The sequence below is a fragment of the Arachis stenosperma genome, chromosome 2 (genome assembly GCF_014773155.1).
Source record: "Arachis stenosperma cultivar V10309 chromosome 2, arast.V10309.gnm1.PFL2, whole genome shotgun sequence".
NCBI lineage: Eukaryota > Viridiplantae > Streptophyta > Magnoliopsida > Fabales > Fabaceae > Arachis > Arachis stenosperma.
In genome coordinates, this window is record NC_080378.1 from 113,798,903 (window position 1) to 113,816,328 (window position 17,426).

Genomic DNA, 17,426 nt, shown 5'->3' on the forward strand with positions numbered 1-17,426 from the left:
CGCAACCTCCAAGGCATGTCATAGTTGAAGACTTAAAGGAGGCCTATCAAGAGATGGATTCAATTATGGATGAATTTTTCTCTACAATGGAATCCTCTCCCATTGGACATGGAGTTGAAATTATAGAAGAGTGTGCACAACTTCCCATACCCTTGGTGAGCAATAAGAAAGAGAGCTACCAAGAGGAAAACGTTGGCATGGTGTATATCGAAATTGAAAAATATGAAGAGGTTGACCAAGAAATGGATTTATTCATCAATGAATTTCTATCCAAAATTGAATCACCTCCCATTAGGCAAGAAATCAAAGTTCTTGAAGACAACACCAAGCCACGTGATAAAAAGGGAAAGGTTGAAATCGAGGAAGCTCGCAAAGAGGTGGAAATACACAAAGAAGAGCACAAGGAAGTAGACCTTGCATTGTCTAAGTGTGAGGAGGTCTCCCTTCCCGAGTCACCATCCAACACAACATTCAAGTGGGTAAAATTCTTATCCATAAGCTTTACTTTCTCGCTTGAATATGGTTTGATTGAAACGGATGGACAACTTAGAGCTCTTTGTGGAATTAAAAGCACGAATGAGTTGTGTAGTGGTTGCAAGTTAGGAATTAGGCTCATTAAGGTCAAAGCTTCAAGGTATAGGAACGATGATTGGAAGAATGCCACTTTACAAGGGTCTCGACGGAAGGCTTGGTATGTTAAAGAGAATTCTATATGTCAACCACCCGAAAAGAGAGAGTATGAAGACCAAATCGAAGACGGGTGCGAAAACAAGATATGGGATCCCGGTTCGTTATGTGAAGACCAACTATGGGGACTCATATCTTGGGTAGAACTTTGCCCAAGCTTGATGAAGATGGTTGGAAATTCTGTCAACCAATTGAGAAGCAAAGATCCTTGGAGATTCAAGGATGAGTACAAACATAAGCCACCATGACAATAAGCTCCTCAAAATGTCCAACTTAAGGACTTAAACTAAAAGTGTTAGGTGGGAGACACCCCACCATGGTAAACTCTTTCCATCCTCTTTTAGTTTTGTTTAATAAGTGATTTGAGTTGCCATTGTAGGTAGATTTTCATTTCATATTGATTTGTTTGTAAAGATTGGTTGTTAATATGTTGTATTCATTAGTAGTAGATGAATAAATCCTAAAATCGAATTGCATTTTTGTGAATTGTTTGATATTTGATTGAATAAAGAAGAGTTTTAGACATTATAGGGAGCTCTTGGGCATTTTTTTTCTACTTTTTGGGCAAAAAAAAAAAAACGGGCATCGGCGCGCTAGCACGCTGTGCGCGCGCGCGCACATTGCACTTCCGCAACTTCTGGTACAAAAACCAGAGAGTTGTGCGCGCGTTGTGCCAGCATTGTGCTGGGAGCACAAGCTCATCCACGCGTAAGCGCGCTGTGCGCGCGTGCGCGCGCGGATCGTCCTGCTGCATCCACGCGTGAGCGCGCTATGCGCGCGCGCGCGGATTTGCACCCTGCTTTTCTCCTTCCTCCTTTCTCCTTCTTTCCTCTTCTCTTCTTCTTTCTTTCTCATTTTTTTTTCTTCTTCCTCTCTTGAAAGATTTTTTTTCTTTTTTCTTTTAATAAAAAAAAAAGAAAATTTTTTTTAATAATAAAAAAAATATATAATAATAAATAACTAAATAAATAAATAAAATACTAAAAAAATTAATTAAAAATTAAAAATATAAAAAATTTTTTTTCCTTCTTCCATTTCCTTTTGTCTATTACATTTGCATACTTTTATTCTTTGCATTTTAATTTTGTTTCTATAATTTGTTCTCATTTTATTTTCTAAATTTCTCATTTTAATAATGGTGTTGAATTCTCTCACTCAATTGTTGAGAATTTCTTGCATTTGTTTTGGTGCTTCATGACTTATTACATTAATTGTAATATTTGTCAACACACAAGATTAGTGCTTTAGTCCTTCCTAATTCATTACCCTTTGTTTTTTTCTTGTACCGCTTCATCATTGAGTTAGGATAGAATCAAATGCTTTCATGCGTATCACTAATCTTGTTTATGTCAATTCTTATTTGATCTTGATGCTCAATATACTCTCCATGCTTTAACTTTACTCTTGCATCAAGTATCAGTTGATATGCCTTTTACTTATATTGATTTCTCACTCACATGTTGTAGCTATCATGTAGTAGAGAATCATACTCTTATTTGGCATTAGCCCCCGCCTATGTTCTATTTACTTTGATATCTTTATTGTAGGCTTAATTTTCTTTCTTTTTCTCTCCTTTTAGGCTGGCCACCAAGAAAGGAGGAAACGAAAAAGCTTTTAAATGGGACAACGAACAAGTCATCCGCACAACCTTTCGAAGGAGCTCATCAATTGTAACAACCCATCCACCTTGCTCTTCTTTGCATGCACCGAGGACGGTGCAATCTTCAAGTGTGGGGAGGTCGTTCGACCGATCTCCATGGGTAAAAATTTCCTTTTCAACACCAAATTTTTATTTTCTTTGTTAGATTAGTTATTGCATTGCATGATAGGTTGCATGTTAGTTAGAATTTGTACATATTTTTACTACCACTTCTTTTTTTGTTAGGACTACTTGGTTAGGATGATGATTTCTTTCCCAAGAAACTGTTTTAGGGCACCCTACCAATTTGAAAATTTTTTGTTGAACTTGCTTGAAAGAATGTATTTTGGAGCATGGTTTTTGAGCTAAGAACACAAGCTTGCGAGATTTGAGCCTAATGGTGTGGTTACATCTTATAACCACTTATTTTTCCTTCTTGTGTGCATTATTCTCTTTCTATGAATGTAATCTTTGATTTGTTTGATTCTTTATGTCCATTATTTTGTGTATTCATGCATTTATATGATTGAGGCCATCATTTCATTAGCTCACTTACCCAAATGGTCTTACCTCTTATCTTCCTTTGTTAGCCAAATTTGAGCCTACGCTTAACCCACTTTGTTCTTATTTTAGCACATTTCAAGCCTTAAAGCGGAAAACAATAAAAGTCCTTATTTGGATCTTTGATTGGCTTAGGCTAGTGAGTGTGAGTGACATTCAAGAGTGGAAAAACTTTGGGACATTCGTTGGGATAAAAGAGTGTTTGTGTTTTGTATTTTTATATTGGGAAACTGGGTACATACTCATGTATTGATTAAATGTATAGACCTTATGCACTGATATTCTTGTATATAGTTTGAAAGAAAAAGAAATAAAAGCGAAAAAGAAAAAAGGAAAAGAAAAGGAAAAAATGTATATAGAAAAAGAAAGAAAAAGAAAAGCGATAAAGGGGACAAAATGCCCCAAAGTGAGGCTCAATAAGAATCAATGCATAAGTGTTGTGAAATGAAAAGGGAATGCATGAGTATGTGGAAAAGTGAAGAATGGGTAGTTAGGTTAGAACTTAATTGTATATGATGTCATAGGTTAGGTGGGAAGTCTAAGCCTATCAAAGATTCAAACTTTAAGCTCACTTGACCAAATATGCATCCTACCTTAACCCTAGCCCCATTACAACCTAAAGAAAAGACCTCATGATAATTGTATGCGTGCATTGAATAATTGTTGATTGTTAGATGAACAACAAATCTTGAAAAGCATGATTAGGGGAGAATTGAGTGAATCAACCCCAAACACCGAGCGACTAGAGTGCAAACACTTCCGGTGAGGGTTCGATGCTCAATTCCTTGATTCCCGGCTTTCACGAGCGTTCTTCTTGCAAGTCTATGTGAACTTCATGTTTATACTTCAATTGGTAGGTCACATGAATCGTTATATGATCTTAAGTCCTACTTGTGCATGTCTTGGAGATTGATTTATTTTTTTTAACCAAGTAGGTAGAATCATTTTGCATTTAGTTGCATGCATATAGTTTCTTTGCTTTGAATAAGTGTCATATCCCTTATTTCATTCTTGGTTTAGCCTGAGGACATGCTAAGGTTTAAGTGTGGGGAGGTTGATAAACCCCAATTTGACGGTTTATCTTGTATTGAATTTAGAGTATTTTGTAGACCTTTTCTCACATTTACCCAATGAATTAGCATGGTTTTGTATATTCTCCTTTAATTGTGCTTAAGAGTAAAAACATGCTTTTTAGGTCTTAAAATAGATAAATGTAATTCACCTTGATTCCATTAGATGCCTTGATATGTTTGTTAAGTGATTTAAGGTTTAGGAGGCAAAGATTAGATCAAGGGAATGAAGAAAGAAAGCATGAAAAGTTGGAGAACTCATGAAGAAATGAAAGAACCGGAAAGCTGTCAAACCGACCTCTTCACACTTAAACAATCATAACTTGAGTTACAGAGGTCCAAATGATGTGGTTCCAGTTGGGTTAGAAAGCTAACATCCAGGGTTTCGAAACGATATAAGATTTGCCATAGTTGCATCGCACATAAGGGCGCGCACGCGCATGGTACGCAGATGCGCCGATGGTGGCACATGACCCACTTAATGCAACATGTGGCCAGCGATTTTAGAAGCCTTGTAGGCCCAATCCAACTCATTTCTGATGCTATTTAAACCAAGGATTGAAGGGAGAATGGAGATACTTTTTCATACTTTTAATCATTAGTCATAGTTTTAGTAGTTAGAGTTAGAGAGAGAAGCTCTCACTTCTCTCTAGAATTAGGATTAGGAATTAGGGTTAGATTAGGATCTTATAGTTCTAGGTTTAATTCAAGTCTCCTTCTACTTCTACCTTCAATTGATGATTGCTACACTTTGGTTCTTCTTTCTATCCCTATCCTCTTGTTGTAATTTCTCTTATTTTGTTTCTAGATTTTGTGATTGAGATATTTTTGTTCTTTTGTTTTCTTTTAATAATGCAATTTGAGATAATTCATGTGATTGTGATGTTGTTGATTGTTGTTTTGTTAATTCTTTGTAATTGTTGGTTGTTGATTCCTTTTATTCTTACAAATAAAAATGCTTTCTTTCATTACCCTCCAAGTGTTTGATGAAATGCTTGAGAGGATGTTAGAGTAGAATTCTATGTTCTTGGCTTGAGAAGGTGACTTAGGATTTCTTGAGTCTCTAGTGTCCAATTGATTGATAGTTGATAGCCATTAACTCTAGCCTTCATTAATCCAATTAGTGGAAAGCTAGGACTTATGAACTAGGATTGATATAACTCACTTGACTTTCCTTTGTTAATTGATTTAAGGATGACTAAGTGGGATTAATCCTTGCAACTACCATACTTGTGGCTAGTGATAATGATGAAGACCCTTGACAACCAAATCTTGCCAAGACCATTTTGTTAATAAAGTTTTCTTACCATTTACTATTCATGTTTCTCATCTAAAACCCCAAAATAAACAAGTCCGTAACCAATAACAAGAACACTACCCTGCAAGTCCTTTGAGAGACGACCCGAGGTTTAAATACTTCGGTTATTAATTTTAGGGGTTTGCACTTAGTGACAACCAAATTTTTGTATGAAAGGATTTGTGTTGGTTTAGAAACTATACTTGCAACGAGATTTCAATTGTGAAATTCTAAACCGTCAAAAATCTATTCATCAAAATGGCGCCGTTGCCGGGGATTTGCAATGGTGTTATGTTATTGGTTAGTGTACATATGTGAATATTGTAAATAGCTTGTCTTTTGCTTGTTTACTAGATTTTGTTAGTTTTATTTTGTTTTTCCATAATGAATTCTCACTTTGGCTATGAGTTTGGCTCTAATTGTGTTGTAGGGAATGTGAACTTCAATGCTAACATGTACCAAGGATGGAACACTCAAAGATGGGAGGAGCCTCAAGGAATTGATCACTCCTATTGGCAACAACCTCCGGACACTCATAGGTATAATCACCATCCTAATGCATGTCAACTCAATGGCTATGGTGACTCTTTTTGTAACAATCAACCACCACCATATGCCTATGAATCTTATCCTCAACATGAACCTCAACCATACTCACAAGCCCTTCCATACCAAGCACCTTCCTATGATCCATATCCACCATATCACCAATCATCCATGCCATACTCTTATGACCATTATGAGCAAGAACCTTTAGAACCACCACAATCCTATCAAGATTACTCCCAAGAACCACCTCAATGCACACCATCTCCACAATTTTACCAAGAGGAACCACCTTCCTACCATGAACCCTCTCTCCAAAATAATGAACCTTCCTACTCACCCCAAACCTCAATAGACGATCCTCTCACTTTGTTACTTCAAGGACAAGAAGCCATGAAGCGGGATACACTTGAGTTTGTGACCAATTTGACCAAGGTGGTACATACTTTAGCCCACCAATGTTTGAAGACTCAAGGTAATTCCGTGACCACATGTGAAAGGTCAAAAGAAGAGCAAAGCATGAAGGAGAAATTGGACAATCCGGTAGAGAAGGGAGAATCAAGTTTTGTGTTGGAACAATTGGAGGAGCCTATGATCATTGAAGAAAAGGAAGAGGTGGTTGAAGATTTAGGAGATGTTGAAAGTCCATGGGAATGTAGCATCATGGAGCACTCTTCCAAGAAGCTTGAAATTGATGTTGAGGAGGGTGCGCAACCTCCAAGGCATGTCATAGTTGAAGACTTAAAGGAGGCCTATCAAGAGATGGATTCAATTATGGATGAATTTTTCTCTACAATGGAATCCTCTCCCATTGGACATGGAGTTGAAATTATAGAAGAGTGTGCACAACTTCCCATACCCTTGGTGAGCAATAAGAAAGAGAGCTACCAAGAGGAAAACGTTGGCATGGTGTATATCGAAATTGAAGAATATGAAGAGGTTGACCAAGAAATGGATTTATTCATCAATGAATTTCTATCCAAAATTGAATCACCTCCCATTAGGCAAGAAATCAAAGTTCTTGAAGACAACACCAAGCCACGTGATAAAAAGGGAAAGGTTGAAATCGAGGAAGCTCGCAAAGAGGTGAAAATACACAAAGAAGAGCACAAGGAAGTAGACCTTGCATTGTCTAAGTGTGAGGAGGTCTCCCTTCCCGAGTCACCATCCAACACAACATTCAAGTGGGTAAAATTCTTATCCATAAGCTTTACTTTCTCGCTTGAATATGGTTTGATTGAAACGGATGGACAACTTAGAGCTCTTTGTGGAATTAAAAGCACGAATGAGTTGTGTAGTGGTTGCAAGTTAGGAATTAGGCTCATTAAGGTCAAAGCTTCAAGGTATAGGAACGATGATTGGAAGAATGCCACTTTACAAGGGTCTCGACGGAAGGCTTGGTATGTTAAAGAGAATTCTATATGTCAACCACCCGAAAAGAGAGAGTATGAAGACCAAATCGAAGACGGGTGCGAAAACAAGATATGGGATCCCGGTTCGTTATGTGAAGACCAACTATGGGGACTCATATCTTGGGTAGAACTTTGCCCAAGCTTGATGAAGATGGTTGGAAATTCTGTCAACCAATTGAGAAGCAAAGATCCTTGGAGATTCAAGGATGAGTACAAACATAAGCCACCATGACAATAAGCTCCTCAAAATGTCCAACTTAAGGACTTAAACTAAAAGTGTTAGGTGGGAGACACCCCACCATGGTAAACTCTTTCCATCCTCTTTTAGTTTTGTTTAATAAGTGATTTGAGTTGCCATTGTAGGTAGATTTTCATTTCATATTGATTTGTTTGTAAAGATTGGTTGTTAATATGTTGTATTCATTAGTAGTAGATGAATAAATCCTAAAATCGAATTGCATTTTTGTGAATTGTTTGATATTTGATTGAATAAAGAAGAGTTTTAGACATTATAGGGAGCTCTTGGGCATTTTTTTTCTACTTTTTGGGTAAAAAAAAAAACGGGCATCGGCGCGCTAGCACGCTGTGCGCGCGCGCGCACATTGCACTTCCGCAACTTCTGGTACAAAAACCAGAGAGCTGTGCGCGCGTTGTGCCAGCATTGTGCTGGGAGCACAAGCTCATCCACGCGTAAGGCCGGTGTGCGCGCGCGCGCGCGGATCGTCCCTGCTGCATCCACGCGTGAGCGCGCTGTGCGCGCGCGCGGATTTGCACCCTGCTTTTCTCCTTCCTCCTTTCTCCTTCTTTCCTCTTCTCTTCTTCTTTCTTTCTCATTTTTTTTTCTTCTTCCTCTCTTGAAAGATTTTTTTCTTTTCTCTTTTAATAAAAAAAAAAGAAATTTTTTTTAATAATAAAAAAAATATATAATAATAAATAACTAAATAAATAAATAAAATACTAAAAAAATTAATTAAAAATTAAAAATATAAAAAAAATTTTTCTTCTTCCATTTCCTTTTGTCTATTACATTTGCATACTTTTATTCTTTGCATTTTAATTTTGTTTCTATAATTTGTTCTCATTTTATTTTCTAAATTTCTCATTTTAATAATGGTGTTGAATTCTCTTACTCAATTGTTGAGAATTTCTTGCATTTGTTTTGGTGCTTCATGACTTGTTACATTAATTGTAATATTTGTCAACACACAAGATTAGTGCTTTAGTCCTTCCTAATTCATTACCTTTTGTTTTTTTCTTGTACCGCTTCATCATTGAGTTAGGATAGAATCAAATGCTTTCATGCGTATCACTAATCTTGTTTGTGTCAATTCTTATTTGATCTTGATGCTCAATATACTCTCCATGCTTTAACTTTACTTTTGCATCAAGTATCAGTTGATATGCCTTTTGCTTATATTGATTTCTCACTCACATGTTGTAGCTATCATGTAGTAGAGAATCATACTCTTATTTGGCATTAGCCCCAGCCTATGTTCTATTTACTTTGATATCTTTGTTGTAGGCTTAATTTTCTTTCTTTTTCTCTCCTTTTAGGCTGGCCACCAAGAAAGGAGGAAACGAAAAAGCTTTTAAATGGGACAACGAACAAGTCATCCGCACAACCTTTCGAAGGAGCTCATCAATTGTAACAACCCATCCACCTTGCTCTTCTTTGCATGCACCGAGGACGGTGCAATCTTCAAGTGTGGGGAGGTCGTTCGACCGATCTCCATGGGTAAAAATTTCCTTTTCAACACCAAATTTTTATTTTCTTTGTTAGATTAGTTATTGCATTGCATGATAGGTTGCATGTTAGTTAGAATTTGTACATATTTTTACTACCACTTCTTTTTTTGTTAGGACTACTTGGTTAGGATGATGATTTCTTTCCCAAGAAACTGTTTTAGGGCACCCTACCAATTTGAAATTTTTTTGTTGAACTTGCTTGAAAGAATGTATTTTGGAACATGGTTTTTGAGCTAAGAACACAAGCTTGCGAGATTTGAGCATAATGGTGTGGTTACATCTTATAACCACTTATTTTTCCTTCTTGTGTGCATTATTCTCTTTCTATGAATGTAATCTTTGATTTGTTTGATTTTTTATGTCCATTATTTTGTGTATTCATGCATTTATATGATTGAGGCCATCATTTCATTAGCTCACTTACCCAAATGGTCTTACCTCTTATCTTCCTTTGTTAGCCAAATTTGAGCCTACGCTTAACCCACTTTGTTCTTATTTTAGCACATTTCAAGCCTTAAAGCGGAAAACAATAAAAGTCCTTATTTGGATCTTTGATTGGCTTAGGCTAGTGAGTGTGAGTGACATTCAAGAGTAGAAAAACTTTGGGACATTGGTTGGGATAAAAGGGTGTTTGTGTTTTGTATTTTTATATTGGGAAACTGGGTACATACTCATGTATTGATTAAATGTATAGACCTTATGCACTGACATTCTTGTATATAGTTTGAAAGAAAAAGAAAAATGAAAAGAAAAAGAAATAAAAGCGAAAAAGAAAAAAAGAAAAGAAAAGGAAAAAATGTATATAGAAAAAGAAAGAAAAAGAAAAGCAATAAAGGGGACAAAATGCCCCAAAGTGAGGCTCAATAAGAATCAATGCATAAGTGTTGTGAAATGAAAAGGGAATGCATGAGTATGTGGAAAAGTGAAGAATGGGTAGTTAGGTTAGAACTTAATTGTATATGATGTCATAGGTTAGGTGGAAAGTCTAAGCCTATCAAAGATTCAAACTTCAAGCTCACTTGACCAAATATGCATCCTACCTTAACCCTAGTCCCATTACAACCTAAAGAAAAGACCTCATGATAATTGTATGCGTGCATTGAATAATTGTTGATTGTTAGATGAACAACAAATCTTGGAAAGCATGATTAGGGGAGAATTGAGTGAATCAACCCCAAACACCGAGCGACTAGAGTGCAAACACTTCCGGTGAGGGTTCGATGCTCAATTCCTTGATTCCCGGCTTTCACGAGCGTTCTTCTTGCAAGTCTATGTGAACTTCATGTTTATACTTCAATTGGTAGGTCACATGAATCGTTATATGATCTTAAGCCCTACTTGTGCATGTCTTGGAGATTGATTTATTTTTTTTAACCAAGTAGGTAGAATCATTTTGCATTTAGTTGCATGCATATAGTTTCTTTGCTTTGAATAAGTGTCATATCCCTTATTTCATTCTTGGTTTAGCCTGAGGACATGCTAAGGTTTAAGTGTGGGGAGGTTGATAAACCCCAATTTGACGGTTTATCTTGTATTGAATTTAGAGTATTTTGTAGACCTTTTCTCACATTTACCCAATGAATTAGCATGGTTTTGTATATTCTCCTTTAATTGTGCTTAAGAGTAAAAACATGCTTTTTAGGTCTTAAAATAGATAAATGTAATTCACCTTGATTCCATTAGATGCCTTGATATGTTTGTTAAGTGATTTAAGGTTTAGGAGGCAAAGATTGGATCAAGGGAATGAAGAAAGAAAGCATGAAAAGTTGGAGAACTCATGAAGAAATGAAAGAACCGGAAAGCTGTCAAACCGACCTCTTCACACTTAAACAATCATAACTTGAGTTACAGAGGTCCAAATGATGTGGTTCCAGTTGGGTTAGAAAGCTAACATCCGGGGTTTCGAAACGAGATAAGATTTGCCATAGTTGCATCGCGCATAAGGGCGCGCACGCGCACGGTACGCGGACGCGCCGATGGTGGCACATGACCCACTTAATGCAACATGTGGCCAGCGATTTTAGAAGCCTTGTGGGCCCAATCCAACTCATTTCTGATGCTATTTAAGCCAATGATTGAAGGGAGAATGGAGATACTTTTTCATACTTTTAATCATTAGTCATAGTTTTAGTAGTTAGAGTTAGAGAGAGAAGCTCTCACTTCTCTCTAGAATTAGGATTAGGAATTAGGGTTAGATTAGGATCTTATAGTTCTAGGTTTAATTCAAGTCTCCTTCTACTTCTACCTTCAATTGATGATTGCTACACTCTGGTTCTTCTTTCTATCCCTATCCTCTTGTTGTAATTTTTCTTATTTTGTTTCTAGGTTTTGTGATTGAGATATTTTTGTTCTTTTGTTTTCTTTTAATAATGCAATTTGAGATAATTCATGTGATGGTGATGTTGTTGATTGTTGTTTTGTTAATTCTTTGTAATTGTTGGTTGTTGATTCCTTTTATTCTTACAAATAAAAATGCTTTCTTTCATTACCCTCCAAGTGTTTGATGAAATGCTTGAGAGGATGTTAGAGTAGAATTCTATGTTCTTGGCTTGAGAAGGTGACTTAGGATTTCTTGAGTCTCTAGTGTCCAATTGATTGATAGTTGATAGCCATTAACTCTAGCCTTCATTAATCCAATTAGTGGAAAGCTAGGACTTATGGACTAGGATTGATATAACTCACTTGACTTTCCTTTGTTAATTGATTTAAGGATGACTAAGTGGGATTAATCCTTGCAACTACTATACTTGTGGCTAGTGATAATGATGAAGACCCTTGACAACCAAATCTTGCCAAGACCATTTTGTTAATAAAGTTTTCTTACCATTTACTATTCATGTTTCTCATCTAAAACCCCAAAATAAACAAGTCCGTAACCAATAACAAGAACACTACCCTGCAAGTCCTTTGAGAGACGACCCGAGGTTTAAATACTTCGGTTATTAATTTTAGGGGTTTGCACTTAGTGACAACCAAATTTTTGTATGAAAGGATTTGTGTTGGTTTAGAAACTATACTTGCAACGAGATTTCAATTGTGAAATTCTAAACCGTCAAAAATCTATTCATCAGAGTCTAAACTGCGGAGTGGTCTTGAACCCTGAACTATTCTTCTATCTTCTACTATCAAAGGGCAATGATTTGATAAGCCTCTCGGTCCTCTTCTTAGACGAGTGTCTAGGTATGCATCTAGTCATTCCAAATCGACTAGGCTTCTATCAATACGACTGCAGGACTGACCTCTAAACCATGTATGCTTGCGATCATTGGTGCCAAGTTCACCAACTCCATATCATTGATCCATACTCTGAATTCTTTAACAGAAGTTGGCATGGTCGCCCTTTTTCTTTCTTCTATGTGCATAATTTTATTGAAATCTCACATGTAATAAAACGGAACTTGACACAATCCTGCTATGATGCACAGACACTGACACGGATACGGGACACGCCGATACACGAATTTTAAAATCTTACATGACACGAGGACACGCATACATATAAAATATAAAGTATTTTTTAGGTAAATCGTAATGATATTTTGATATTTTATTGATATTAAAATATAAATTAAATTTTTTAATTATTTTTAATGTCTTATTTTAATTATATCAAGTATTTAAAATATTTTTTTGTTTTAACAAATAATAATATATACTATATCTAAATTTATTTTCAAAATATATGTTAAGAATAAGATTGGACACGTTGACACGTGATGGTATTTAGGTGTGTCCAGGCGTATCCGAAGAAGAATTTTTTATTTTTTATTTTTTATTAAGGCACAGTTGGACATAGCAGACATGCATGTCGGACAAATATCAATTTGTGTTGTGTCTAAAATGTGTCCAAATGTCGGACACAACAACTTGCTTCATAACAATCCTGTAATATAACTTAATTCTTTCCATATTAAAAGTTTTTCATCTCTCACAAACTCAAATTTAAACTAATGAAACATCAAATTAACAATGGTAGTTGGATTTAATTACAATTTTACTTGAAAATATTAAAAAAAATTAACGTGACATTTTGATAAAATTGTATTTTTATAAAAATAATTATTTTAAAAAAATAATTTAATATATTTAACTAAACTATTTAATATAACATATATTCACATTTTAAATAAAATCGCTCTAGTGGTGATTATTATGATATTTTAAAAAATATTACTAAAATTAAAATATTATTCTTTTATTGTTAAACAATATTTTTAAAAAAATATTACTTAAAATATAAAAAGTATAACTTTAAGTTTAATAATATTTACAAACTATTTTAACATAATTATACTAAAATTCATCGTTTAAATACTATGTTTAAGAGAACTTTTAAAAATAATATACTAAAATAAAAATATTTAATTATTTTGTTAATTATTATAATTTTATCAAATTTTTAATTAAATTTTTATATTTTTTTTAATTAGACTTTATATTATATTAAATTTTGTAACTAAATTTTTATCGTGATAAAAAATTAAAATTAACAAAATATTTTATTAAATTATATAAAATATTCAGTTAAATATTAAACATATTTGTTGTATTTAATAGAATATTTTATTAATTTCAGTATTTTTATTATAAAAAAAACTTAATTATAAAATATAATATAATATAAAAATTTAATAAAAAAATATATAATCATCTATTTATAAATTTAGTAAAATTATAAAAAACAACTCCAAAATTAAAAAATAAAAAAGCGAGTAGCGGACAGTGCAGTAGCGCACACAGTACCTTAGCTTTGTTATCAGTTTTATTGACTGAAAGAGGGAAACATCATCACGCGATTCAATAAAACCCTACCATTCTCCTCTTCACTTCCCCTTCTCCGCCGGAATCTGACGTCATGTTCTGCCGTACCTCCGTTGCCCACCGCCTCTCTCCTCATCTCGTAACCCACTCCTCCACTTCCACCACCACCATTATGACCCCAATTACTACCATTATTATCATCTAAGAAGCTCAACCCTCCCTATCCCTCTTTCTCTCTCTCTATTTCGACTCGGATCTCACTCTCATTATCGGATTTTCTCATTGACCGGTCGTAATATTCGTCACTTTTTTCGTTGAATAGTGATGGCGGCGATGTTGAAGAGTTATAGTAGCACTGCGTGCTTCCCTGCTTCTGGTTTCACTGTTTTTCGCTCCAACAATGCCACCAACGCCAGTAACAAGAGGTTATAATAAAAAATATCGATTTTTAATTTGCTTAATATGTCATTTCTTTTATAAAAATATCGTTTTTTTGGTATCTTCTTGTGTTTGTCACTCATATGTGTTACTTATTCTAGTTCTCATTTCAATGTGTATTTAGATGTTGACTTGATCTTTAGTTAATTGGTGGTTTTATATGTATGACGTAAGGGACTAAGTTGATAGGGAAAAAAATATAAATTTAAATATCTCACATTGGAGCAATTTGAGTATTTGTTTTTTACTTAGTGCTCATGTCGATTGATTAATAGATACTCTTACTATAGTGGGGTTTGTGATGGTCGATGGATTATCTTGTTAAGTATTTCCTTGTTTTGATTTGGGTTTTGTTTTCCTCTATTAGGTGTATATGTGCATTGCTACCTAGTTTGTAACTTACTTTAAAAATGGGGGTTTGCTAAATAAGTAAATAATATGATTTTGGTTGCTGAGGTTGTATTTATATTTATTTACATGATTACTAATTTGTATTTTTCGTTTTTCAAATCAAGTTAACTTCTTGGGGAATTTCTGTATTGAACATTTTATCTCCTTCAACTTCTTCACTTTTAGAAACACCATGTTTTTTTTTGATACTTGTTTCTTTTCAGCATTTAGCTAAAGCCAATCCTAACCTTGTAGCCAAATGAGAAATTAAACAGTGTATGGAGCTAAATGAGTTTAGAAGATTTGTGATTATCTTATGTTTCGAGTCTTTTTGCCTTTGTCTTATTGTTTGGATTTAGAATTTTGTCATTACTTGGTTGCCATTTCCCAGTTTTATGATCAAGAATGCCTTTTACTTGCCATAAAACAAGTAAAAATGATTTATTTTGTGAATCATGTGCATTCATCCAGCTACCTCTGTTTTCCTAGGTGAAACTCCTTAATTTGTTGTTAAGATGAACGCATGTTTATGTAAAATGATGTCTTTGTTTCTTGTTTGCAATATTGTTCTGTCAGTGTCCTTTATGCAATTATTTATTAGCAAAAGGTGATTTGCAACTAAAAAAAAATGGGGTGTGTAGATACAGTTTTAAAAGGGCTAAAGTCATAAATAGAACTAAGGATTTTGTGAACCTTGGTCAGCACCCCTGTATGTATGTTTTCCACTTCAGAATTATTAGACTGGTGGTTGGTGCCAATTGCAATGAGACAGATACCAAGTTTTCTTGCCATAACGCCATTGATCTAAATGTTGATTCATTGATCATTTTACATTTTAATGTTTATTTGTATGAACCAGGAGCTCAAACTGGAAGCCTCCACAGGCAGCTATCATACCCAATTTGCATCTCCCAATGCGCAGCTTTGAGGTGAAAAATAGGTGTGTTTGACTAATGAATTGTCAATTTGCTGTTCCAAATAGAATCATTCTCTTGTTAAATTCTATACTTAACATTGGGTTTTCATTTGCAGGTTATTTTATTTATGTATTGTGTACAATTTGTAGATTAAGTAGAAATTTTTTGATTTTGAATCTTGCCTTGGTAGAATTTTAAAAGGCTGCGGGACTTGATATTTTTAATCTAACTGACATAAGTATCATTAAACAATATTCTGTGTCTGATCTTTACAATAAGTATTTTACATGTACTGTATGTACAGGACATCAACTGAGGACATAAAGTGTCTGAGATTGATAACTGCGCTCAAAACTCCGTACCTACCTGATGGCCGATTTGATCTAGAAGCGTATGATGATTTGGTGAACAAGCAAATTGAAAACGGTGTAGAAGGTATTATTGTTGGTGGCACAACTGGTGAAGGCCAATTAATGAGCTGGGACGAACACATCATGCTTATCGGGCACACGGTCAATTGTTTTGGCAGTAAAATCAAGGTTGTTGGTAACACCGGAAGTAACTCCACGAGGGAAGCAATCCATGCCAGTGAGCAGGGTTTTGCAGTTGGAATGCATGCTGCCCTTCATATAAACCCTTACTATGGCAAAACCTCCTTGGACGGTATGATTTCTCACTTCGAAAGCGTGATTTCCATGGGCCCTACAATCATATATAATGTTCCTTCGAGGACTGGTCAAGATATTCCTCCTCATGTGATTCAAACCTTGGCTCAAAGTGCTACCTTGGCCGGTGTCAAGGAGTGTGTTGGAAACAATCGGATCAAACAGTACACGGATGATGGGATTGTTGTGTGGAGTGGCAACGATGATCAATGCCATGATGCTAGATGGGGCTATGGTGCCACTGGAGTGATATCTGTCACCAGCAACCTTGTTCCTGGTTTGATGCGAGACATCATGTTTGCAGGGAAGAATCCAACTTTGAATTCAAAGCTCCTTCCTCTGATGGACTGGCTTTTCCAGGAGCCAAACCCGATTGGTTTGAACACAGCTCTTGCCCAACTTGGGGTTGTCAGACCGGTTTTCAGGCTGCCGTACGTGCCGCTCCCTGCGGAGAAAAGGATTGAGTTTGTGAACTTGGTGAAGCAAATTGGCCGAGAGCATTTTGTTGGAGACAAAGATGTTCAGGTTCTTGATGATGATGATTTTATCTTAGTTGGTCGATATTAGTTTATTGTGTTACCTTTGTTGTAGTTTGCATTTTCAGTTGTTCTTAGTTGAGTTTTGTATCCTTTTCCAGATTTTGCCTAAGTTTTAAACCAATTAATGTACAATAGAGTCAGTTAAAATAAACCAATAATAATACAAGTTGGTGTTTCTTTTCAGTATTTATTTGTAGCTGTCGAGTGTTAACTGGTTCATGCTACTTACATGATAAAATGAACCTTGCTCTTTTTTTCTTGGGTCATGAACTTTCCTTATACACTTATAGCAGACAAAAGCAAAATGATATAATTACATATTCAGAGCATCAAACAAAGATAGGAGTAGTTGGGCCATCAAAGTAATGAAGCATTGAAACGAATAGCACAAACTGATTAACAGATTGAATCTTTGCCCAACACCGAGGGATGAGTTTCGATGCTAGAATTCAGAGAGAGGGCCTGACCAAAAAAAAAAAGAATTCAGAGAGAGGGATCATGTTTTCCAGTTTTACTGTGTCATACACAGAATCGACTCATAAATGAAATATATTAAATTAAAATAAAATAAAAACCTTTTATTAATTTTTTTTTGAAAAAAACCTTTTATTAATTAGTACTTGAAGAAACTAGCAGTAAGTACTATTTATTTATTTATTTTTTATTTTATTGAAAAAGTTATAATATTACAATCTCCTGTGTGTATAAACGAATTGTCCCATATTGTTCTTTTGTGGTAGTAGAAGTCCCATAATTTT

General features: G+C 35.1%; 1 protein-coding gene across 1 annotated transcript; it reads left to right on the forward strand.

Moving 5' to 3' along the window:
- Positions 1-13,699: 13,699 nt before the first annotated feature.
- LOC130962137 (4-hydroxy-tetrahydrodipicolinate synthase, chloroplastic) lies at positions 13,700-16,858 on the forward strand. Its single transcript, XM_057888237.1, has 3 exons — positions 13,700-14,144; positions 15,407-15,487; positions 15,769-16,858. Exons 1-3 carry the CDS (start codon positions 14,044-14,046, stop codon positions 16,694-16,696), a joined length of 1,110 nt encoding a protein of 369 aa, XP_057744220.1. The 5' UTR covers positions 13,700-14,043; the 3' UTR covers positions 16,697-16,858.
- The last annotated feature ends 568 nt before the right edge of the window (positions 16,859-17,426 follow it).